At 43.5% G+C, this 23,870-nt stretch overlaps 1 protein-coding gene across 3 annotated transcripts; it reads right to left on the bottom strand.

Moving 5' to 3' along the window:
* Positions 1 to 592: 592 nt before the first annotated feature.
* CHAF1B (chromatin assembly factor 1 subunit B) lies at positions 593 to 23,339 on the bottom strand. Of its 3 annotated transcripts, XM_049874815.1 has the most exons (14): positions 23,255 to 23,339; positions 22,470 to 22,661; positions 21,701 to 21,833; positions 18,930 to 19,047; positions 18,458 to 18,561; positions 14,542 to 14,638; positions 12,569 to 12,653; positions 11,657 to 11,750; positions 7,285 to 7,354; positions 7,080 to 7,195; positions 4,804 to 4,966; positions 3,341 to 3,775; positions 1,441 to 1,535; positions 593 to 877 (listed from the first exon to the last, which is right to left on the bottom strand). In XM_049874815.1, exons 2-14 carry the CDS (start codon positions 22,593 to 22,595, stop codon positions 786 to 788), a joined length of 1,728 nt encoding a protein of 575 aa, XP_049730772.1. In that variant the 5' UTR covers positions 22,596 to 22,661; positions 23,255 to 23,339; the 3' UTR covers positions 593 to 785. The 3 variants fall into 3 exon arrangements, with proteins under 3 accessions (XP_049730772.1, XP_049730770.1, XP_049730771.1); XM_049874813.1 differs by lacking the exon at positions 23,255 to 23,339 and having other exon boundaries at positions 22,470 to 22,776; XM_049874814.1 differs by lacking the exon at positions 23,255 to 23,339 and having other exon boundaries at positions 7,104 to 7,195; positions 22,470 to 22,775.
* Between the last annotated feature and the right edge of the window lie 531 nt (positions 23,340 to 23,870).

Genomic DNA, 23,870 nt, shown 5'->3' with positions numbered 1-23,870 from the left:
GTTAATCATAGCCAAAAGTGGAAACAATCTAAATGCCCATCAACAGATGAATGGATAAACACAATGTGGTATACCTGCTGTTGCCCGTTGCCGTCAATTCCGTCTCATAGCGACTCTACAGGACAGAGCAGAACTGCCCCCACAGGGTTTCCAAGAAGCAGCTGATGGATTTGAACTGCCAACCTTTTGATTAGCAGCCGAGCTTTTAACCACCGTGCCACCAGGGCTCCATGTGGTACACCCATACAATGGAATATTACTCAGCCATAAAGAGAAATGAAACCCTGACACATGCTACCACACGGACGAACCTTGAAAACACTGTGCTGAGTGAAATAAGTCAGACACGAAAGGACAGATATTGTATGATCCCACTTATATGAAATAGGCAAAGTATAGAGACCAAATCTTAGTGGTTACCTGGGGTGAAAGGGAAAAGGAGAGTTAATGCTTAGGGGACCCTGAGCTTCTTCTAAGGGTAATGGAAAAAACTGGAAACAGATAGTGGTGATGGCTGTATAACCAACGTCACTCAATTATACATGTAAAGATTACTGAATTGGCTTATTTTTTATATGTAAATTATACCACAATAAAAAAAAAATGTATACTGAATACAACAGCAAACATACTTCTGGAGAAGAATCAGTACATGTGTATTTTCTGTTACAGAAATCAACTGACAAGTGTCTGTCATGCCCCGTTTGAGGCCACTGGTCCCAGGCATCTTCACCTCGGCTTCCCTGTACACCGGGGGTCCCATGCTGGGCAGAAGGCAGGTCTCATCAAGGATCCACACTCTGAGTGCTGCCACTGTTTTCACTGAGCCTGGGACGTTTTAGCTCTGGGTGACAGCCCTGAGTGTTTCCAGGTATCTCTGAAACGTGAAGAAACATAGGGTTTGCTAATTAATAAAGACTTCTTTAAATTAAGAACTGACATTTACAAAATAAATTTAGTGCCAAGATAAGGAACCAAACTGCCTGGCAAGATCTTATGTTGATTCAAGGAGAAGGATTTATACCAGTGGTTCCCAACTAGGGGTGATTTTGCCCCCCAGGGGACATCTGGCAAAGTCTGGAGACAGTTTTGGCTGTCATGACTGGGAGAGGGGTGATACTGGCATCTAGCGGGCAGAGACCAGGGATGCTGCTCAGCATTCTATGATACACAGGACAGCCCCTACAACAAAGAATTATCCACTCCAAATGTCAATAGCTCTGAGGCTGAAAAACCCTGACCTGTACATTTCCTGCACCCTGTTTCACAGTGACTGATTTCACGGTAGGAGAGTCCCCCTGCTGAGACATCACCATGAGGTTCAATGATGGCGCTGACAGGACGCATCCCTGCTGTCTCAGAACTCACTTGAAATCAGATGGTGTTCATTTCCAAAAGAACAAAAGAGAAGATATTCTAACAAGTAAAACTATCACTTACCTGACTGAATTTCTTCTGTGGAAGAGGCGAACGTTCCACTGGCTGGTATGATATTTGATGGAGTATCTGTCTTTAAGGGTGTTAAGTTTATCCTCCTTGAAGAAGAAGAAAAGAAGAAAAGTCAGAACTGTTTATGTATGATACCGAATCCCAAAACTACCAAAGGAAGAACCGAAACATTTCAGTTGACCATCATGGAAGGCGTCAAACATAAAATGTTGATGTCCCTACTTATCTAAAAAAAAAAAAAAAATTTTCTAGTAACAAAAAAAAAAAAACCAAACCTGCTGCCGTCGAGTCAATTCCGACTTACGGCGACCCTATAGGACAGAGTAGAACTGTCCCATAGAGTTTCCAAGGAGTGCCTGGCGGATTCGAACTGCTGACCTCTTGGTTAGCAGCCATTTAGTAACTAAGGATTATATTTATATAGTGAGTTAAACTATCGCATGTATCATGGTCAATTTAAACCTAAACTAGCCATTCAAAAGTTTCCAAACCTGTGTTTTGTTATTACCAACAGTGCGCTGAGCGCCCACCAGATGATATATACATGATACCAGTCATGGTTTCTACATCTGGAAAGCTTCAAAACATTGATAATTCTTTTACAAAATCCAGACTCTTCATTTTCAACTATGAGAAATACTTTAGAAGAAACTGAGAAAGAAAAAATGTTTTCTATCGAAGATAACAAAAAGAACATCTTCCCACTCCCTTCCTCCACCTAAACACCAACGGAAAAATAAAAATGCACCAGCGGGCTGCGGAAAGAGCCTGGAGATTAAACACAAGCCGCACACCTGGTCTGTATAATGAATTTGCCAGTGAAGCGAAATGAACCCATCTGAGAACAGGAGAAGTGTAGGGAGCTCAATTGTCACCCGTCACCCTCACCTCTTCCCTCGTCAAGGTCGCTGTCTGCACCCACCCCAGCCCTGGCCTGCAAAGCTCCGAAATCAGTAGATCAGGAAGGTTAGGAGGTAGAGGGGTCCGTGGAGAAGGAACTACAGAGTTAGGGGGATAAATGGATGTCAGAGGGGCAAAGGCAGAAAAGCCAAGTCTAACTGCTGCTTGCCGACAGAGAGGCAGCGACGAGTTCGTGGTTCTCCGGTTGCAGCGTGAGCTGTGAGCTCAGGCACGGATGTCAGCCAGACCGACGAGAACAGACAAGGAACCAGCTGTGGCATCACCACGACAGGATCTGATCATCAGGCCAGAAGAAACTGTTTACCATGAGCCAGTCTGTGGGAAACGGCAGCTACAGTCCTAAGAAGATGCTGCTTTGGTTTCCTACATGTGGTAAAGTGCCTGTGACCATCCTGGGGAGTAGAGCAGAGGAAAGAACTAGGGCTCTCGTCCTGTGCTTGAGGGACTCCTGCTCTACCAGGGAAAAGGAAGCACAAACCACCCCTTGCAATCGACATGACACGCTGTGACAGGCAGAAGTGTTGAGCAGCCCCCAAGGCCAGAAATAGAGGAGGGACATTCCACCAGGTCTCTCAGGAGGATGCTAGTGTCACCAAGGGGAGAAGACACCCTCCAGAGAAAGGTAAAGGCACAGGGGCCTCAGAGGGCAGCATGTACTCCAAGCTGGAGACTGAGGCACACAGGGAGCAGGGAATGAGAGGCCGGGGTCCACCCACAGGCTGCGGCCAGCCCACAGGCCATGTGCCGCCACCCACAGGAATCTGCACTTTACCCTACACCAGGAAACAAGGAACCAGCAGAGGTCTCTAGACAAGAACGTGACACTCTCAGACCTTGTGATCAGGACTCTCTCTAGCCACAGCACGCAGTATGTGCTGTACAGAATCCCCTCTAACAGGCTGGGGTTTTCAGTTTTTACTCAGTGTCTCACACTGTAATGACAATTTCTTGTTGTGTCCGCAGCTCTTACCGGGGCGGTGTCTTGCTCCAGGCCTGTAGGGTGTTCAGAGTGACCCTGCGGGGTGGGTGGGCTTTCATGCCGGGACCGGTGGGCTGTGGGGTCTTCTTCTCCTCTGCAGACCCTGGCAAGGTGCCTTTGATGCCAGGAGTCGTTGAGGGTGTGTCCTTGACTGCTGGCAGGGCTGGGGACGGTTTGCTCTGAGGGGGGATGGTGCTGGGACTGCTGGGGTCCTGGGCTCTGCTGGTGGGGGTTCCCTCCACTGATCTGGGTCCTGGTGAAGACCCTTGGTGTACCTGACTCTTAGTTTTCTTCAGGGTGTCAGGAGTTCTTACGCTCAAAACGGGCTTCTCTTTCAAAGGTATTCCAAGTTCATCTTTCTCAAACGTCACAAATGAGCAATAACCGTCCGTGGAAGAAATGGCCAGGAAGGCCCCATCGCTGGACCTTGTTCGCCAAAACAGGAGAGAGAAGTCAGAAACCTTGCCGAGGACCACACGCCACAGTGTGTCCACACACGGAAGCTCAGGCAAGATCACAACTTCGTCTGAAGGCAAAGGAGAAACCACAACTAATTTGTGTCATCTCCTTAGCCACAGTCATTCCTTTCCCAGCCCCATCTCAGTTTTCTAAATCACTGCAGCACACCTTCACTGGCACCATTGCTCACCTGAACAAAGGAGAGGTGACCTGTGCTTCAAGGTCAAAAGAAAATTAAAAGAAGAAAAACAGAGTTAGGAAGAAGAACAAGCCATAGACTGGGGGTTGCCAGGCCTCGACCAGTGCTCATGCTGGGCACAAGTCGGCCAAGGACACTGAATCAGGGGACCAAGAAGGGGCTCAGGGCTGATGGCAGAAAGGCAGAGTGGCTTCCGCAGGACAGTTCTGGTGCTCCAGCACCTCCGCCTGTCTTGGCACAAGGCCTCGCAGGTGCAGCCTTTCTCCCAAAGGGGCAGCTCTGGGGTTCTGCTGATTCCCCAATGCACCAGGCAGCCACAGGGCTGTCCCTCAGTGTACTGAAATTAGATGAATCCCATAGGGAAACCTAAATAGCATCAAAACACACTGCTGTTAAAACAGAAAGCAAATATTGTGGCAAACTATAAATGGCTTTCCTTTTAATGTTGATTCCTTAAAAAAAAAAAAAGGTAAACAAGGACGAAAAAAGCCATCTTTAGCGATGAAACACTCTCTAACCAAGGGTCTATTCCAGGGCAACACACACTATATCTTCTGCATTAGATGGCCTCTATCACCAGCTTGTCATCATTGTTGCCGCTGTCAAGTCAGTCCCAACTCATGGCAACCCCACACGCTGTGATCCACAGGGTTTTCACCAGCTGATTTTTCTAAATAGATCACCAAGCCTTTCTTCCTAGTCTGTCTTAGTCTGGAGGCTCTGATGGAAATCTGTTCAGTATGATAGCAATACGCAATCCCCCAATGACAGAAGGGTGGCGTCACCAGCAACTCACCATGAAATATCACTCAGGGTATGATAATGTATGTTAGACACGTAACCAAACGGGAAAGACTGCTGGGTGTCATATAAAAGCACAGAGTCTTCTGAAGCCACAGCAAACACCAAGCGGTAGGGCAGGTTGATCAGTTCCTGACCTGGCTCTTGTGATGATTTGTCTGCATGAGGGAAAACATGGGGACAAAGGAAAGAAAAGTAAAACAAATAAAAGCAAAGTTCCCAAAGGAAACAAATTCCCTCCAGAAAGCCTTCTCCCCAGGGACGTGACAAAATTTTACCAAAAGCTAATCTGTCTGATGCTTTATAAAAGAATTCAGTTTTTTGATACATATTTCATTATTTATTTATGCATAAATATACAATAACAGAGCGCCATGCAGGAACCAGAGAGGACAGGGTATCAGGAATCACAGGCACCTGAGGACTGAAGAAAAAGTGAAACAGACACAGGTGACCTGAGGGGTCACTTCCCAAAAAGGAAATAATAAGGGTTACTTTGAAACATTTTATCAAATGTTTTAATGCTCTGTTAATTATGTTCATTCACATATAGGATTAAAAAGTTAAAAACAGCGTCAGCTTTCAGCCGTAAAGTAACAGGGACTGGATTTACCCTCCCATCCGAAACAACTAAAATACCAGGCAAAATGTATAAAACAACAGTTTTTAAGTCACAGGCCATCACAAAGGACAGTCCCTGAGAAATAGGACACAAATGAGGTAAGTCCTACATGTGCCTCAGCTTACTGCCAGGAGTGTCCAGGCCAATCAAGGCAGAGGGAAACCAGGCAGAGCCCAATGGGCTCCCTGAGTTAGGAAGAAAAGCTGGGTGTGCAGGAAGGCCAAGGCAGCTAGGGTTCACAGGACAGAGTAACAGAGAGCTGCAGAGAGATCCAGAGAACTGCTGAGTCCCTCTTGACTCTTCAGGTGAGTCCTGATCAGTGGAAGCAGGTGAGGAAAATTCTCGAGGCTGGGAAAGAACTACTAGAAAGAAGCAGAACAGTCCTGGAAGGTCACACAGGGCCAGGAATAGTGTGTGTCCCCACCAACAAGGGTAGAAAACCTCATATTTCACATGGCACTGGTTACAGTACTCAAAGGGTTTTGCCTCAGTACTGGGGAAAGTTAGCCCTACACTAAATGCTGTTGTTACTCTACCTAACAAAAGCGAGATCCCCAAAATCAAAAATGTTTCCAAGTAACTTAACTGCACCCCATAATAAAGTTCAAGAATATTTTTAAGAATAAAAATGTATCCAGCATCCAGTAAGATATACTTCACAATGTCTGGCACCCAATCAAAAATTACCAGACATGGAATATGAAAGACCCAAATCAAACTTCTGTATGAAAACCACAATGCTGGAGATAAAAACATACTGGATGGGACTAAGGGCAGATGACAGAAAAGAAAAGATTAGTGAACTGAAAGCACAGCTATACAAAGTATGCAAAGCAAAACAATGAGAAAAAAGACTTTAAAAAGTACACAGAAGATCAGTGAGCTGTAGGATAATTCAACTGGCCTAATACATGTGTAATTGGAATCGCTGAAGAAGTATGAGCAGAAATGACAAAGAAGATTTTTGAAAATTTCCAAATTTGATGAGAACTATCAACCCATAGACCTAAGAAGTTCAACAAACTCCAAGCACATGAAACATGAAAAAAACTACACCAAGGCACATCATAATCAGATCGCTTAAAGTCACTGATAAAGAGAAAATCTTAAAAGCAACCAGAGGAAAAACAAGTTAAAAACAAACCTGCTCATACATAAATTTTATTGCACTGAAAATTCATAATAAATGACATTCAACCTGCTTTAGTAGAATAACAAAACTAGTACTTATATTCCTTTAAAGTTGCTTTAGGCAGGGAAAGTGTATTTGTACAATGCAAAAAAAAATTGATACATATTCCGATATCAACAGTATTTTTTCCAGCTTTTGAGAGTGACTAAACTAAACCAACGGAAACCCTGGTGGTATAGTGGTTAAGAGCTACGGCTGCTAACCATAAGGGTCGGCAGTTCAAATCCGCCAGGCGCTCCTCGGACACTCTACCAGGCGCTCCTTGGAAACTCAATGGGGCAGTTCTACTCTGTCTTATAGGGTCGCTATGAGTTGGAATCGACTTGACGGCTCTGGGTTTGGTTTGGTTTTTGGTTTAAACTAAACCAAACCTAGGTATTCACCTTTCCGCACAAGATAGAAACCAAATGACCACCTCCCGCAACTCTAGTGACCTGCCCCAGAGAGAAAATATTACCAAACCACGGTGCTCCAATGGTACCTGTTTCCACTACCGGCCTCAATTCAAAGTAGACCGGACAGCAGCGAACAGCAAGTGTTGCTTTTCCGGGACACGGAAGATGAGCAACAGGCCTAGAAGAAAAAGCAGTTGTACAAAAAGGCATTATTACTCGGCAAAAGCAAAAAGCATAAACATCTCAAATCTTTCCCTAGTTGCATACCTTTTAAGATTTCTCCTGGAGAAAACATAAGTTGTATTTGTTACATTTTCACCAGATTCCACACATCCAGCTGGGGAAACAGGGAAAGGGAGCGAGAGGAAAGAAAGTCAGTGTATTATTAACTATTTACCAACAAAAAATCAAGAGCATTCGATTTTGGTTTGTAAAATATTTCTCCCCAAAGACATATTCTCTAGACAATGTTTTCAAGACTGAGGACAAATATAAATTCTCTGTAACTGTTTGGTCTCACCCCCTGACTCCAGTTCTACCTATCTGTCACCTCTATATAAGAGCAGAACAGCCCTCCCTCCCTGAAGTTCCAGTTCCAGCCCTGGGCAGGAAGAACCTAAAACAGGGAGTCCTTGATACGGAAGACATTAGTCTTAGGATCCAGTCAATTCCTGCTGGTAAAACCCTGTGGCCAGTACTCAACCCTTTGCCTAGATCCAGCTACCCAGGCTCCACCTGGGCCTCTGACCTTCTATTCCTGGTTTCCAAACTCGGTTTCATCCAAAGTCTGAGATGCAGGCCTTTTGCCATCTGTCTGATTGAGCCATGAGGCTGCCAGAAGACCTAGCCCTCTACTGAAATCCCCAGCCCCTGCAGAACCTGACTTTGCTCCAGGAACAGCCCACTTTTAAGAGCTCTTCTAGAGTCATACCAGGATGTACTTAAAGCCAGGGCAGACCCTGTCTTGAGAATGACGCTCAGACACAGCTGCTCTTCGAAACATCTCCATGTTTTAATATTTCTTTGTACGTATGCACACATATGTAATTTTACGTGTCACCATTTCATATATACTGGGAAGGGGAGTAGAGACAGTATCAAGACACTTTTTATTAACTTTTTAACTATTACTTTTCTGCATAGCTCCCTTCTCCCCATCTCATCCCATCCTTCCATCCTCCGTGCTCATATAATCATTACACTACTTATATCTGATGGGTCTTTTTTTTTTTTTTTAATCCAATTGCTTTTCAAAATGGGGTACTATTTGCACTTCTTATTTTGTTTTTCTCAAATATTCTTCATAAAAGTTAACTTGCATAGCACTAACACACTCTTTTTTAGTAGTTGCACAATATTCATTGGTATGAAAATACCCTAATTCATTCACCTATCCTCTTTTAATGAGTATCACTTTGTTTTAGGTTTTTTTTTTTTTTACCACTAGGAATAATGCTTACAATAAGCATCTTTGAAAATATCCTCCTATAAACAATGCTTTCATTTCTTAAGGAACTTAGCCTCAGACATAAAACAGATGGATTGAAGGGTATACGTATTTAACTGTCACCAGACTGTTTTCCAAAAGGCTATGCCAATTCACATTTCCACCAGCAAAGGTCATATTCTCATGCCCATCAGCACTGGGTGGATTTTTTTTTTTCCAGTCTGAAGAGCTATCTAGTTGTTCTGTCACTTTGATTTGCATTTTCCTGACTATTAGCAAGTTTCAGAACCTCTTCCTATATGTGCTAATCACATATATTTGCTCTTCTATGAACTGCATTCTTACTTGTACTTGTTTTTTCTCCTTGGTTTTTCTTTCTTCGTCTCTTTTTTTCTTTTGTGTTCTTCTTGTCAATTTTGAAGAACACATTGCATATTATATATATTGTCTCTGTTTCCTGTAGCACAAATATTATTTTCCAGTTTCATCATTTGATAACTAAGTTGGCTTACCATATCTTTCGCCATACTAACACTGTACATTTACATACAGTCAAATAGGTCTACCACTTCTCTAAGAGCTTCTGGGTTTCCAGTCTTAGTTGGGTCTTCCTCATTTCTACACTGTCCTTCTAGATTTTCTTGAAGAGTTTTATATTTTTCTCTTTTACATAAGTATTAAGTCCACCTGGAATTTGTTTTTATATATGATATGTTAGGGGTCTAATTTAATTTTCTTCCAGGCTGCTGGCCACACCAACACACTCATTCAATAATCCATTCTTCCCACTGAAGTACCACTAGGTTATACATTAAACTCCAGGATCTATACTTATACTCCAGGATCTATTTCTGACTTCCCTGTTCAGGTCCACTAATCTAGTTGTTTGTTCTTATATCAATACCATATTGACTTGGTAACAGTAGCATTAAAGCATCTTCTAACATCTGGTGAGGCAATGGCCCTCTTAAGTATCATTCTTATTTTTCATGCTTTTCTGGCTATTCTTCAGCATTTATTCTTCTAAACAAAGCTGAGACTTCATCCAATTTAAAAAAAAAAAAAACTCTAGTGGGATCCTAAGGGGAAATAAACTGTTATGTAAATTTTTAGAACATGATAAAGCTTTCCATTTGTTCAGAACTTGTTTTATAATTTCCAGTAAGACTTTCTAGTTTTCATAAAGGCCCTGTACCACTCTTATTAAATTTACTTTCATGAATTTTATGGGTTTTGCACTACTGTAAATATAGTATTTTCTTCTTTCCATTTCTAAGCACTTATTGTTACCCATACCAATTGCCGCTGAGTCAGTTCTGACTCATAGCGACTCTATAGGACAGAGCAGAACTGCCCCATAGGGTTTCCAAGGAGCAGCTGGTGGATCTGAATTGCTGACCTTTTGGTTAGCAGGTGAGCTCTTAACCACTGCTCCACCAGGGCTCCAAGTATTTATTGCTAAATATGGAAAAAAGATAAAGATTTTTACATATTTCACAATATCCAACTACCTTACCACATTCTTTTTTTTTTTTTATTCTGATAGTATTTTTTAAATCTCTTGGGTTTTCTAGAAATGCAATCCTACCACAGGCAAAAAGTTTTCTCTTTTGCAATCTTTTTAATTTCATTGTCTCATTTCCCAGTGTTTACTAAAACCCTAAAGACAATCCTGGATAATAACGGTGATAGCAGACATTCATCTGCTCCCTGACTTTAACCAAAAATCTTTTTAAGAGCTGTCATTTAGTAGAGGACTTGTTGTTGTGTTTAATAAATAACTTTTATTATACTTAAGTAACTACTTAATCTTGATCCCAAGACCCCGTAGGCCCAAGGATCACCCCCCACATTCCCTTATGTTTCCTTTAAAAACTAGTCCATACAAATGCATACTGTATGATTTATACCTTTCCTGGGCCCATCCACCTGGCTAGAACTCCTAGTAGAAATCTGACCTGTGCCCTCCAGTCTGGCCCAACTCTGAGTTATGTCATCTTCTTCATATACAAGAGGGTACTCGAGCCATGGAGATATGCAGTTTTTCTTCTCTGAGAACACTCTGGCAATAAAACGGTCTAAGGTGCGCTTAACGTCTTGCCTTCTCAGAGACAATAAATCTGTCTTGTCCTTGCTAATCTCGCTGATTTTGTGTGACATTTTAACCACTGCCATTCCCACAAGTTAGTCCAACCAAGCTTGTTCCTGTGTCTATATCCTGACACAGAGGGTTGAGTCGTTATTGAAAAGACTAAAATATGATAACAGATACTTTATCTCTGGCTTTAGAACTACGATATCTCCATATACATGTCTAGTAAAAAAGCACTCATCCAAAGATTAAAACAGTTAACTTTTAAAAAAGTTGAACTTGTCAGACAGAAAATGTCTATCACTCTAATCCCGCGACTACCAATCCTAACGCACATTAGAGTCACCTAGGAACCCAGGTCCAATCCAGACCAAGCAAATCACAATCTCTTGGGGGAGGACCCTGGTATCAGGAGTTTCTGAAGCTTCCCCACTGTTTCCAGTGTGCAGACAAGTTTGGGAATGACTGTGCTAGTCAGAATTCACTGAACTGAAACGAAGCATCACAAAACTGGAAGCTCTGACATCACCAATGTTGCCATCAAGCCCTCAAATTCAAAGCTTCGTTTCTACACAGAAACGTGTCCACAAATGTTCATAGCAGCATTACTCATAATAGCCAAAAACTGGAAACAAAATCATTGATGGATAAATAGATAAATAGTGGTATATACATACGACAGAATACTATTCAGTCATAAAAAGGAATGAAGTGCTGATACATGCTACAGGTTGGATGAACCTTGAAAGTATCATGCTAAGTGAAAGAAGCCAGACACAAAAGGACAAATAGTGTACGATTTCTTTTATATGATATATTCATAACAGACAAACTCATGGACAGCAGATTAGAGGTTACCAGGGTGTGGGGGAGGAAGGGATGGGGAGTAATCACTTAATGGGTTGTTGTTGTTAGGTGTGGTTGTATGGCAAGTTTTCATAGGGTGATGAAAAAGTTTTGAAACTAGATATAATATGGTAATTGCACAAATTGTGAATATACTAAATACAACTTAATTGTAGACTTTAAAATGGTTAACTGTACATTATGTGAATTTCACCTCAATAGGGAAAAAAAAGAAAAATCTCTGCTAAACATACCTGGTGTGAGGAGCAAAGAGCCATCAGGAGTAAAACTAAGTCTACGAAAGAAGGATTTCATGCTGTCATCGTGAAACATCCGGTAACTTCTCGCCTGTGGCATACAAAGTTTCAGTATTATCCCAAATCTATACATTCACAAGAAAGGCATACCAATTCCTATAGTTTTTCTTTACATATTGTCATTTATCATCTAGAAACTAAAACATATTACAAATCAAATACTCATACAAGACTGCAAGAATAATCATTCATGAAAACCTATCACCCATGTTGTTAAATAAAGCTCTATGTGTGCGTATGTATGTATCTAGGTATGTATGTTTGTTGTTTCTACCCACCAGTCTTCCTGTTACCTAAGGCTGCGATCTTCCTAGATCAGCAGTTCTCAGACCTCGCTATGCCTTAGAATCATGTGAGAAGATCTAAATAAATAACCCTACCCACCCTGAAGCAAATGAATCAGATCGATATTTTGTTAATGCTTTCACACCGCATTTCAACAACAAGGTTGAAAACCACTATTCTCTATCATTAGGTCAACCCAGTCTCCAAAATTCCCCATTTCCTATGGACCAGCCCATCACACTAACTGAGCCTTTATCGGCTGAGTTGAATCCTTATTGTAATTCAGGTGTTCTATGCTTGAGGCCAGTGATCTAATTGCAAGGATACAGGAGGAGCTTAGGACTTCTTAAGTCCCAATTAACCCAGAGCCATAGAGTCAATTCCAACTCATAGCGACCCTATAGGACAAAGCAGAACTGCTCCCTAGGGTTTCCAAATAGCAGCTGGTGGATTCAAACTGGTGACCCTTTGGTGAGGACCAAAGTCTTAACCCCTGTGCCATCAGGGCCCCAATTAAATCCCAATTAAAGTACTGCCAAAATGCAAAGCCAAAGTATTTTATACCTCTCCTTCAGCCCCTATTCCAGAGAGCATCTTTGAAACATTAAAGGCCACACGTTTCTTCTGTGTGCTGTACACCCGCAGCACCCTGAATAAAGAACAAAGTCTGATTTACCTCTTCTAGGAAATGAGTTATGTTTCATAGAAACCATCTAAACTGAAGGCCACTTAAACAAGCTTCAGCCTGCAAACCTGTTTACCAACGACTTTCACTCTTAACTAATTATGACAAAGCAAATTTAACAATCTAAAGGAAATATGCAATAATTTCATTTTTTTATTTCATGTTTCAACTTCTCAAATAAAATGTTCTTTAGGCCTGGTCTTATTTTTCAGATCCTAGATATACGGCCCAGTGGTAATTTGTATAACTATAAAGAAATGTATTTTGTGTTGAACCATCTCATTTCCAGGGATTTGCAACAGTAAAGAAAACACCAAAAAGCAAATTTGTTTGTTGATAATTCACATTATTCCCACTAGGCAATCAGATTATTTCACTCCTGACTGCTTGAATAAAACACATACATCAGAAAATAAATAGCATTTGGACTATAACAGGAGTTTCTATGAAAAATAAACATTCACTCTTCTATGTTGCTTTTATTGCCATCTTAAGATCAATCTGTTATAATTAAAAGCAGCTTGATATGTATTCAAAAGGAGCATTTCAACTGTTAAGTAATATGCCTGTGACCCCTGATTTTTTTTTAACTCCTTTTCCAAGAACACAAATAAATGTAATTATACCAGTAAACATGCAATAAGACCTCCTTTCAGGAATAACAAATATTTTTACTTTTTATATTAATTTAAACAAAGTCATTAAAATTACTATATCACTGGGGACCATGGTTTCAGGGGACATCTAGGTCAATTGGCATAACAAAGTATATTAAGAAAACATTCTGCATCCCACTTTGGTGAGTGGCGTCTGGGTCTTAAAAGCTAGCAAGCAGCCATTTAAGGTGCATCAATTGGTCTCAACCCACCTGGAGCAAAGGAGAATGAAGAACACCAAAGACACAAGGAAAATATGACCCCCAAGAGAAAGAAAGGGCCACATAAACTGGAGACTCCATCAGCCTGAGAGCAGAAGAACTAGATGGTGCCCGGCTACCACCAATGATTGCCCTGATAGGGAACACAGCATAGAATCCCTGATGGAGAAGGAGAAAAGTGGGATGCAGAACTCAAATTCTAGTAAAAAGACCAGATTTAATGGTCTGACTGAGACTGGAGGGACACAAGAGGACATAGCCCCTGGACTCTCTGTTAGCCCAAAACTAAAACCATTTCTGAAGCCAACGCTTCAGACAAAGATTAGACTGGACTGTAAGACATAAAATGATACTGCCGAGGAGTGTGCTTCTTAGCTCAAGGAGACACATGAGACTATGTTGGCAGCTCCTGTCCAGAGGCAAGATGAGAAAGCAGAGGAGGGCAGGAGCTGGTTGAATGGACACGGGAAATACAGCGTAGAAAGAAGTGGTGTGCTGTCACATTACAGGGAGAGCAACTAGGGTCACATAACAACGTGTGTATAAGTTTTTGTATGAGAAACTGACCTGAATTATAAATTTTCACTTAAAGCACAATAAAAAAAGAAAAAATATTGTATCAATAAACTAATCAAAAAATGAAACAAATAGTCCAATTCTACCACTGACTACTTCTTTTTGTCTAAGTCATATTTAAAAAGGCATTTTTTTAAGTCTCCCATGAATTTCAAATGTACCTTAAAGCCTGATAGATGTTAGAAAGCTCTTTCTGCATTCATATAAGCACTGTGCCCTAATTAGTTTCCAACTTCTTATTACATTGTAAGACTAACAGTGAAACAAAATGCTTTACATCAAAACAAGAACGAAAACAGCTAGACTATGATTTATTTTGGTTTATTCATGATAAATACACCAATGCAGAAAATCTCAAGCAAATACAGATGAAGAAGACAACTTGCCGAACTAATGTACCTGTCACAGCTCAGGGTAGCAATATATTGGCCCAAAGGATCCCAGGTTACTCCTTGTACATAACTTTTATGTTCATTAAAAATGGAAATCTTTTGTCCTACAAAAAAAGCACACAACAGCATTACCAAAACCAATTCAAGCGCCAGTGGTAAAAACTATGACTTATATATTATTCTTCTTATACCATGCCACAGGAGCCCTGGTGGCACAGTGGTTAAAGCACTCAGCTGCTAACCAGAAGGTCAGTGTTTCAAACCCACCAGCCACTCCATGCAAGAAAGATGTGGCAGTCTGCTTCTGTAAAGATTTACAGCCTTGAAACCCTATGGGGCAGTTCTACTCTGTCCTATAGGGTCACTGTGAGTTGGAATCAACTCAAGAACAACAGGTGTGGTTTGATTTAATAAGTAAGCGGTGCCCTGGTGCACAGTGGTTAAGTGTCTAGCTGCTAACCAAAAGGTCGGCGGTTCGAATCCACCAGCCACTCCTTGGAAACTCTATGGGCAGCTCTACTCTGTTCTATAGGGTCAATATAAGTCAGAATCAACTCGACGGCAACAGGTTTGGAATGAATAAGGTGTAAGGCCAAGAATGACAAGATAAGGAAGAAAGGACACATGTTACACAGACCCTTGTGTAAAAAAAAGAAAAAGCCTCTGGATATTCAAGGAATGTGAAGCGATCTGCATTTTACAAGATGAAACTGGGGTTTAGAAAAGACCACAAAAAGGGTTACTAGGTAGGAGGTGCAAACTCAGCTGCTAACCTGAAGGCTGGAGATTTGAGTCTACCCAGGGGTACCTTAGAAGAAAGACCTGGCCACCTACTTTCGAAAAATCAGCCATTGAAAACTCTATGGAGCACAGTTCTACTCTGACACATACTGGGTCACCATGAGTTGGAATCAAATCGACTTGTTGACAACTGGTTAGTTAGGAGGTGATGTAGTAGACCAGGTAAGAGATGAGGGCCTGAACCAGGGCAGAGTTAATGGGGATGGAAAGGGGCTTCTGGGAAAATATTCAGAAGATAAAGCGAGAGCACACAGAAACCACCTGGCTACACAGACAGGAAGTTACCAAGCCTTAGCCTTTCTTTACAAACAAACAAAACAACCTCTTCTCTGAAGAATGGTCTACGCCCTCTCACTTACTTTCCTCACGTTCTCACCTTCCATTCACTCAGTGGAGCCCTGGTGGCGCAGTGGTTAAGAGCTCAGCCTGTTAACCAAAAAGGTCAGCAGTTTGAATCCACCAGCTCCTCCTTGGAAACCCTATAGGGCAGTTCTACCCTCCCCCATAGGGTCACTCTGAGTTGGAAACAACTCAATGGCAGAGGGTTATGGGATTCACTCAACGCTCTGCAATCTGGCTTCCAACCCCTGCTGCTCACTCAAACTGCTAATACTAAAGTTGTCAGTGACCTCCTGATTTAAAATATAGGCTCACTTCCATGCCCTCTCTGCCACATTTTACATCATTACTCTTTCTTTAAGCTCTTTCCAGGGAGTCAGCTGAGATTAAGGTGGCCGGGGGTTGAGAAGAGGGCTCAGACCTCTAGATTTTAAAATAGCAAGTGGGACGAGTAGGAGGGGGCTCTGACCCTGACGAGTAAAAGGACCCCCTGAGACTGGTGAGGCTAGGTTTGTAGCAGCCCAATTAAAAGGTGTATTATAACACCAATCCGGGGTTGGGTTTTGCCTTTGTGGGCAAGATGGAAAAAAAAGGGGCCCGAGGGATTGACTATGCTGGTGTATGGTCAACCTTGGGGAGCAAGCTGAATAGGGAAAATAATAGAGGCCAGAAGGGGCTGGCAGACCTGGAAGCAGGGCTCAGGGCTCAAGGAGGAAATAGGGCAGGAAGAGCGAGTAAAGGTGCTAAAAGAACCAGAAGATGAGGTTTTGGGGAAAGAGCAGAACATTTGGTTCAAGACGACATTGTTACTGCAGTTAAAGTGACAGAGGTGTAGGATGTGGTCTCAATTTCCATACTCCCTGCCAAACCACTCCTCTTCCTGGTGTTATTAATCTAAGAAAATGGTACCAATATTCACCTGGTTGCTTAGGCCAGAAAGCAACAGATCTTGTCAGCTCTTTCTCGAAATATATCCCAACCTTCCTCACCCCCTCTGTTCATCACTACCACCCTAGCCCATGCCATTATCACTCCTCTCCTGAATTACTTTAATTCCTATAACAGGCTTCCTTGCGTTCTCTTACGTCCCCTGTGGCCTATCATCCGTGTGGCAACCAGAAGAGATATTCTTTTAAAACATAAACAGGTTACTTTCCTGCTCCCTTCTGTGGCATCCTGTGACACTTAGAACAAAATCTAAAAGTCTTTCCATGGTCTACGAGGCCCTCAGCACTCTGACCCTCACCACCTTTCCAACCTCAGTTCCTGGCAATCCTCTTCTCGTTTACTCCACCCCTGTCCTGTTCCTAGGACTTGGCAGGCAGCTCCCGCCACAGGTCCTACCTAAGTGCTTGCTGCTCCCCCGGGCTGGAACACTTGTCCCCTAAATCATTCATGCAGCTTGCTCCCCAACTTCAGGCCTCTGTCCAAATGCCACAGGCTCAGAGCAACTTTCTTTGATCACCCTGTCACCCTCTAACCCCTTCATAGCACGTTATCACTACCTCACATATCCGTTTATACATCTGTCTGACACCACCACTGGAATGTAGCCGTTTTGTTTGTGGTTTGCTTCCAGCATCTGCAATAATGCCAAGCATACTGGCAATGTTCAAGGTCACCACTGCTGGCTTAAGAAGGGTGCTGGATGCACTAAAATTATCCAGGATGACAGCCAGATTTGGGGTAAAGGAAAACAGTGGCACCGGACCTCCATCTTGACAGAAGGTTGGAGACTGATTAGGAAGAGAATAACAGACACAAAGCAGGACAGAAGATGGTTTGGCCAGATGGCACAAAACTAGAAAGAACAAAGATTTTTAGAGTGGATGAAAGATGGACTGACACAGTGCTGAGGCCGAGCAGAATGCCATCTCTGGTTCCTGACTCCTTTCCAGGGCACTGGGGTTGTGGCGGAATTAGCAGCCTGCACATTAGAGAACAGCAGAGGAAGAAGTTTGGGAGAAAAATCATGTTTTAGTGAAGGTTGCGGGGGGAAAAGGCATTAGCCACATACTAGCTTTTGGATTTCACTCCTATTTCTTACACTATTTTATCATTTCTCATGTTTGTGTCTCCCCAATGAGAGAATGTTGACCCCCCCCCCACTCATGGTGACCTCATGCACGATGGAACGAAACACTGCCCAGTCCTGTGCCATCCCCATAACCGACTGTGGATCAGATCATTGTGACCCACAGGGTTTTCCTTGGCTGATTTTTGGAAGTAGATTGCCAGGCCTTTCTTCCTAGTCCCTCTTAGTCTGGAAGCTCTGCTGAAACCTGTTCAGCATCACAGCAACATGCAAGCCTCCACTGACAGACAACTGGCTGTACAAGAGGTGCACTGGCCAGAAAAAAAAAAAAAAAAAAGGTTCTTTAGAAACAGAAAAAAAATGTCCTTTGCCCTAACAGGCCTTCCCTTATCTCCTAAAAGAGAAATCTGATCTGATCCACCCCACCAAGTACACATTAATCTTCCTGAGTTTGTAAGCTTCATGAAGGGAGGGACCAGGTCTGTCCCGCTAATGTCTGCAACCGGGTGTGCGACTGGTCTTGCTTCAGCGTCAGCAGCTCACAGCACCACTGCTAAGCCTCCGATACTGTGATTTGGGCCCTGAAAGATGAGCTGGGTCCATGGTAAATGGGGCTAATCCCTTCCCCCTTGAGCCAATCACTTATTTTAGTTAACTAAGTTTTTCTTCTTGCCTTCAAAGTTAAGAAGGTTAAGGTTTTAGACACTTAGACTATTCCTTCCCCCAGTAATTAAAAAAAAAAAGTTACCTTTACTGACATCCCATATGATAGCTGTGTTATCCACAGAGGCAGAAGCCATTAAATTTCCATCAGTTGCCCAGCAAATATCATATACATCTTCCAAGTGACCCCTAGAATCCAAATTAAAGGGGGAAAAGCAATTATTGTCGTAAGGAGGGAAAAGCTATCGAAAATTCAAAGACAAACTCTAGAGCTATGCATTAGCACGGGATTTTAGAAATTTCCACTGGAACTAAATTAGCAATTTCAAGGATATTTGTATCTTTAAAACTGGTTCAGTTGTACTAAGGAAAATTTTCTGTCAGAGATAAAGAAAATCAGTTTTAATCATGTTTTTATCCTTTAAAGCTCTTCTCTGGTGACTGTTTTGCTAAGTAAAAGCTTTAAATTAGGGACAAACATCCACATGCATATTCTATTTAATGGATTCAGATCTTAGCAATAAATCAGTCAGTCCCATGGTCTCTCATCACATCACCTCAGGGTTTTTACAACAGTCCAATTCTCCTTATTCAGCTGAGCCTCCTCCTCATCCTGGAAAGCAATCTGTTCAGGCTCCTTGTTATCATTCACCTTCCACAGCAGGATAACAGCATCTGGGGAATGATTCAAATAGACCTCAGCCAAACTTTATCAAAAGCTTTCATTTCTGGACTTGGAGGCTACATTTATGTTGTTCAGTAGACGCTATGGCCACCATGATTTACTTCTAAGAATCCAGGCAGGAGAAATAGGTTTGCCTTCGGGACTGTTGTTAGTTACCATCGAGTCAATTCCAACTCATGGCGACCCCACGTGTGCAGAGTAGAACTGCTCCATAAGGCTTTCAAGGCTGTGACCTTTCCGGAGCAGATTGCCAGGCCTGATTTCCGAGGTGTCTCTGGCGGGGTTCAAACCACCAACCTTTCAGCTAGTAGTCAATTAGTAGTCAAGTGCTTAACTACTTATGCCACGCACGGACTCCACCCTTTGAAACTATAGCTACAAAATCAAACTCATACCAAATCAGAGTTATACAAAGTCATCTTAAACAGAAAGGTCCCCAGGTCAGCAAAATACCAGTGCAAGATGCCTGACTATATTAATTAATCTGAAGGTATAACATATAGATGGCTGAACAGGGGGAAAAAAAAACACTGAGGCAAGGGTTTGGCAAATCATTCCTAGCTGTGTAACCTTTAGCAAGTCACTTAATGTCGTAATACCTCAGTCTGCTCACCTGTAAAGTTGGGATAATAATGGTATACCTGCCTGACAGGGCTGCTGTGAGGATTAAATAAAGTAATATACATAAATAACTTAAAACATGATGCCTGGTACAAGGTAAGCTCCATGTAAGTGTTTTAAGTGTTACCTGTTAACATCATTATAGATGCATAATAAACCTTAGCCTAAACCAAAACCCATTATCCTTGAGTCGATTCCGACTCATAGCAACCCTATAGGACAGAGTAGAATGGCCCCATTGGATTTCCAAGGAGCAGCTAGTGGATTAAAACTGCCGACCTGCGGTTAGGAGCCAAGCTCTACCACTGCACCAACAGTGGCACTGCCATCAGTTGTCTGAATCCTCTGACTCCCCCTATTCTGACTCCATGCTCACCATATAACCTTCTGATTTGGCTTCCCGTCTTCCCGTTTAGGAATGGCCACAGGAGGAGAGCGATGAGCAAGTTACATGGACGTATGTCACTCATTTTAATTTGGAATTGTGGTTGCATACATTAGTCTGGTGAGCTTGGTTAAAATGAGATTGGCCCTCATAGGTAGAAAAGTTCTCCACGTGCTTACTGACTAAAAGCAGGTTTCTGGGCCTTCGAGGCCAAGGGACTTTGCAAAATGAGTGCTACCCTGGGCAACCCCACAGGAGACAGCATGCTGGCTGGCCTTACCCAGCGGGCACTCCCCATTCCCCACCTTCCGTTTTCACCAGGACTTCCAACTGGTTAGTTCCAGTTCAAACCCCTGCTAAGAATCTGCATTTCTAACAAGTTTCCAGTGTACTCTGTAGTGGTTCTCAAAATTTATTATACATAAGAATCACCTGGGGATCTTACTAAAATGTGGATTCTAAGTCAGTATATCTGGGGGTGGAAATGCAAATTCTCAGCAGAGGTTGGAACTGGAATGAACAGGTTTGAAGCCCAGCATTTCACACACACTATGGACATCATGGAAACCCTGGTGGCGTAGCGGTTAAGAGCTACAGCTGCTAACCAAAATGCTGGCAGTTCAAATACCCCAGGCGGTCCTTGGAAACCCTATGAGGCAGTTCTACTCTGTCCTATAGGGTCGCTATGTTATGAGTCGGAATCGACTCAATAGCAACAGGTTTCTTTTTTTTTTTTTTTTTTATGGACAGCATGGCACGGACCTCAACCAGGTCTCTTTTCCTCCATCTAAAAAAAACTGAGATTTCTGTTGTATTTTGTACCAGCTTCTAGACTATTTTGGTGTTAAAGCATGGTATATACCCCAAAGACCAAACCCACGGCCGTCAAGTCGAATCCGACTCATAGCGACCCCATAATGTTTCCAAGGCTGTAAATCTCTACAGAAGCAGCCTGCCACATCTTTCTCCCATGGAGCTGCTGGTGGTTTCAAACCGCCAAACTTCCACTTTAACCACTGCACCACCAGAGTTCCTAAAAAAACAAAAACCCCAGTGCCGTCGAGTTCTTAAAGCACGGTATAGAGACTTACTTTTTGGGGATAGTTTTATCCCATTTAAGCACAAGCAGAAAATATGAACCAATCCACTACCACCAAGCAAACAAAATTACAGAGCCATTTAGAAGATAGTCCCTAAGCCAACTATTTAATTAATTAATTACACAGAGACACGGAACAGACTGTGATCACTGCAGACACTAAACTGACAATCAAACAAGGCCGGAACAGTTGCCGTGGGACTGACAAAACAGCAAGCACCTTTCCTACCCGTCCCCAGCCCAGCCCAGTGGGAGCAAGGGGAAAAGGAGCCATTTCAAACAGGTCTTCTCAGCTTGAGTTTGCTGTCCTCCACCCCTCACTCTGAAATACTCCCCAGAATATTATTTTACTCAACTATCTGAGTCAGAATCAACTCGATGGCAATGGCTTTGGTTTGGTTTTTGGTATCTAAATGATAGATTAAAAAGGTCCAGTGGCCTCTAAAATTAAAAGGCATATCCAGCTCTAATCTCACTATTGGACATGAAAACATAGAGGAATTTGGTTTCTAGAGAATTTTAGAAGAACAATACTCACCATCTCCTCCTGATGCTAAAATTTCCCCAGATGGAGAAAAACGCACAACGTTGACAGCTTTGGTATGACGAGCAAGATTGGACAAAAATTCCACAATGGCTTTTCCATCTGGTCCTTTTTCTACTTTCCAGATCTGTTCATACCAAAACATTCATTATAGAAGAAACATACACTGAGCATATAAAAAATATATACTACTATATTGTACATGCTAAAACAGCCTATTTTTGCAAAGGAAAATCTAGGTTTTTGGTTTTAATACAAAATGAAGGAGCGTCTCCTATCTAAAACATAAACTAAAAATCCCACTGCCTGGTGCCCTTCACCCTACCCCTTCCTAACACACACTGTTCCCCAATAGGAACTGGGCTCAGGATTCTAAAATAAGAGGCATCCCATTACATCAATCAGCCACCAGTCACCAGCTGCCGTCTAGTTGTGGTGACCCCATGTGTGTCAGAGTAGAACTGTGCTTCATAGGGTTTTCAGTAGCTGATTTTTCAGAAGCAGATGTGCAGGCCTTTCTTCCGAGGTGCCTCTGTATGAACTCAAACCTCCAAACTTTCAGTTGTACCACCCAGGACTCCTACATCAATCCAAGAAAGCAGCTCTCTTGCTCTCAGGGTTCACTCCAGGGTCTGAGAATCTATCATTCCGAACTAGATGACTAGGTAGTTTGAGTTTCTCAACATTAGTTTTAAATAAAAGAATGAAGAACGCAGCATCAGGTGGGGCCTCCCTGTGTTTTTCCATCTCTGCCCCCATTTACCCTCACAGTGGTGTCCACGCCTGCCGAGGCCAGTCTGTGGATCCGCCCAGCCGTCCCATACTGGAAGTCCAGGCTGTACACCGGCTCCTTGTTGTGCCACGCTATCTCACAAGTGATGACTTTCATCTTCCGGGGTCTCAAAGGGGCAAAAAATTCTTCAGGCAGCGTTCTTTTTCCAAAGACAGGGTAAAGCTGGAAAGCGTTGGCAATGAATTGAACAACCATATTGCAGCACCAAACATTTATTGAGCGCTTAGTATCAGCCCGGAACTGGGCTAATCATTTCAAATGCATGTTATTTTGGGAAAGGATGTTAATGTCGGTATCTGATGGAACATTTACCAGGTTCCACATACAATACAATGCTTTGCTGAGCCATAGCTTCTAAAAGGTTATGGTTCTCCTGCTACAGCCGGGAAAGCAAAATGAAACACCCTGACAGAGGCAACCCAGGGGCCCAGGCCGGGCTGTGTAACCCACCCCGCTTTGTGGAGGTGGGGGCGCGCCCCGAGAGCCAGGGGCGGGGCCGCCCGGGTAAGGAGGCCAGGCTGCGAGGAGGGAGGGGACCCCTTCCCAGGGACAAGGTGGTCAGCCCGGGAGGCCGAGACCGGGCCAGGCGGGGAGGAGGCCGCGCAGGGTCCGGACCGGGTGCCCGCGCTCGCCGCCCGGCTCCATGCCAGGCCCCGCGAGCTGCCCGCCCCACAGCGAGCGCCTCTCGCCCCCGGCCCGGCCCACTCGGACCCGGAGGCCCGCGGGAACGCGGGGCCGGCATCCTAGAACGGTACCTGCCGGAGCTCAGTCAGCCTGCAGCGCCGCCAAGCCCGCCGCCAGCGCGCGCCGCTTCCCGCGCGCCGCAAACCCCGCCCCAGTGGGCGGGGCTCCGTCGCGCCCCGCCCCCGTCGCGCCCCTAAGCGGGAAGTCGTCTCCCCGCCCAGCCCGCCTCGTCCCGGTCTGGCCCCAACTCCTGGCCGGCCCCGCCTTTAAGGAGATTCGCCGCCGGGCGTACCGAAAGGTCAATGAATGGATGTATTCATGGATTCTTTCGTTCGGTCGTTTCTTCCCTCGCTAATTCATTCTTCTAGCAAATACTTATTGAGCACGAGCTATATGCTAGGCCATACGCTGGCGTAGTGGAAAGCGAAGCAGAAAGACAGACGCGCCCGCCAGGAATTTACAGTCTCATAAGAGGAAAAGGAGAGCCCTTCTTCAGGATCCCTGAGGAGACTCGGCGGCTGAGACCCACCCAAAACTACCAAAATGTCGTTCGTTTATTGATGGAGCGAATATTTGAGAGCAATACCTAAAGGTTGACAGTTTGAACCCACCAAGAGGCACACCACGAAAGAAAGACCTGGCAATCTGCTTCAGTAAGATCGTTGTTCTTAGGTGCCATCAGTCAGT

This window comes from Elephas maximus, chromosome 2 (genome assembly GCF_024166365.1).
Source record: "Elephas maximus indicus isolate mEleMax1 chromosome 2, mEleMax1 primary haplotype, whole genome shotgun sequence".
Lineage (NCBI taxonomy): Eukaryota > Metazoa > Chordata > Mammalia > Proboscidea > Elephantidae > Elephas > Elephas maximus.
Note: the sequence above shows the minus strand (reverse complement) of the source record. Positions and strands in the feature narration are given on the sequence as shown.